Source organism: Triticum urartu, chromosome 7A, assembly GCF_056163025.1.
Source record: "Triticum urartu cultivar PI428250 chromosome 7A, HENAU_Tu73, whole genome shotgun sequence".
In the NCBI taxonomy this organism is placed as follows: domain Eukaryota; kingdom Viridiplantae; phylum Streptophyta; class Magnoliopsida; order Poales; family Poaceae; genus Triticum; species Triticum urartu.
Window position 1 is genome coordinate 422910631 of NC_141879.1, and position 2268 is coordinate 422912898.

The 2268-nt window shown below is 41.5% G+C and overlaps 1 protein-coding gene across 1 annotated transcript; it reads right to left on the minus strand.

The window, feature by feature from the left end:
- Positions 1-349: 349 nt before the first annotated feature.
- LOC147959816 (uncharacterized) lies at positions 350-1813 on the minus strand. Its single transcript, XM_087536721.1, has 3 exons — positions 1127-1813; positions 965-1045; positions 350-871 (listed from the first exon to the last, which is right to left on the minus strand). Exons 1-3 carry the CDS (start codon positions 1778-1780, stop codon positions 350-352), a joined length of 1257 nt encoding a protein of 418 aa, XP_087392847.1. The 5' UTR covers positions 1781-1813.
- Positions 1814-2268: the final 455 nt, after the last annotated feature.

The window sequence follows — 2268 nt, forward strand, 5'->3', positions numbered from 1 at the left end:
AGCATAAAAATCTCGGTAAAACAATTCAAAAAGCAGGCCACTCTTTTTGGGCATATGACAGAAAACATATGTGCAGACTGATTTTGGGCATACGACAGTAAACATATGTGCAAACTGATTTTGGGCATATGACAGTAAACATATGTCATAGCTCCAAACTGGGAGAAGTAGCGAACAAAATCCATACTAAACAGGGAAATTAGTACTGACAAAAGCATGGTTCATTTGTCATGTAAACCTAAGCAGAACAAGGTCTTTTTTCCTGATTTACCCCAACAAAAGGAGCAGTTCATTCGTGAACTATTCTACACAAAAGTTCATTCATGAACTTCATCACTTGGTCATCCAACTACAGAGATAGGAAATCATGCATGTCCTGAGGCCAGCCATCTCCAAACAGGCCATCTTGGGGTGCATTTTGGCTCACAAGTACCTCTTCTTCTCCCTGCATAAAAAGTGGTGGTTGCTGGCTGCTTTGTCCATCATTTCCAAAAAGCAAGTTGTAGAATCCTGGAGCAGCAGCCCTTGCTCCTCTGGGAGGATTACTTCCACTTGGGTAATTGCCACCTCTAGTTGCACTTGGAGCAGTTCCTCCCCTTGTTGCATTGCTTACTATTCTGCCTCCCCTTGTTGCATTGCTTGCACTTCTTCCTCCCCTTCTTGCATTGGTACCACTTCTACCACCCCTTGTTGCATTTCTTGCACTTCTTCCTCCTCTTGTTGCATTGCTTCCACTTGTTCCTCCTCTCACCCTGCCCCTGGACATGGCTGTTGTCACCCTGCCTATAGGGATTGTGTCCCTAGCATTAGCAATAAAGCTAGACTCAGGCAGGGGACCAAAGTCCATAGGTGCAGGGTATGTAAATTTTTCCTGCCAATATAGTTAACAGATAACATATCATATGAGCAATTGTTAATTCAGAAAAAAAAATATTCCAAAAAGAACCAACACTGCATATTTTACCCTTTCCTGCATCTTGTAAACCATAGAATCTGGAGTTTGTGTTGGATCAAACTGTGGGTAAACTCTGTGTGGCATAATGTTCTACAGAAGTACAAGTAATATATCAATGCACAGAAGTACAAGTAATATATCAATGTACAAGAAAAGATGTAAGAAACTTACAGCAATTATGCTTGGATCATCGTATTCTTCTTCTGATTCCCCAGGTGCTTCCTCGGTAGGTGGTTGATTCACGTGTTTGTAATGCCCTTTCTTGTTATGATCAGCGCCCCCACAAACAGAGCAATGCATGCTAACACCATGCTTGGTCAACTTCCTAACTCCTTTCTTATCCTTCTTCTCCTCTGGATCTTTTTTCCTACTTTTCTTGGGCCTGCCCATTACTTTGGTGTATATGGGTGGAAAAACAGGATTGCCACGCATCTTTTCCCATTCCTCTGGATCCCTCATTGGCCTCATATTGAAGCCATAGCACTTCTTGTACTCCTCAACAGTGTAGCATGAATGGACCATGCTCTCAGGCTCAATTCTCTCATGCCTAAAACAAGCAATTGCATGATGACAAGGTATACCAGACAATTCCCACCTTTTGCAGTTACAGCTCAACATGTTCAGATCAACAATGTAAGTGTTGTTTAATGAGATAACCTGGAATACACCTCTTCCATACTCCCTCACCCTGCAATTTTTTGCCCACTCAACATACTTGTCCAGCTTCTTCTGTATCTTGGGGCAAAGCCTGCCTGTCCACTTTTCTGCCTCCCTTTGCTTACCAACCATCCTATTTGAAATCTTCCAGAAGATGTAATCCAGCATTGATTTAATTGGCAACTCTCTACCATCCAAAATGTAGCTACAAATATGTGTTCACACAATCAATGAAAGCAAATGCAACAGAAATCAAGCAATACATCATACTTGCAAACAATGAAACTAACCTGTTGAACACCTCACACATGTTATTCAACAATATATCACACTTGCAGAAAGGGTCAAAGAAAGCTTTGATCCAAGTTCTTGGGGACAAGTTCTCAGCCCAATTGAATGCTGCAAAGTTGTGATCTCTCATCTTATCCATGTTTCTGGTGTAGGCAGCTTCATTAGTGGATCTTGCTATGGCCCAGAGGTCATTCTTCAGTTGTTCACCCTTGTGTACTTTGTGGAAATTTTGGTAAATGTGCCTAACACAGTTCCTATGTTCTGAATCAGGGAAAACTTTCTTCACAGCATTCGTCAAACCCTACAACAACATGAACATCACTTAAAATATAATGATATTCTGTCGAGCTATCGAGCTAAAATCG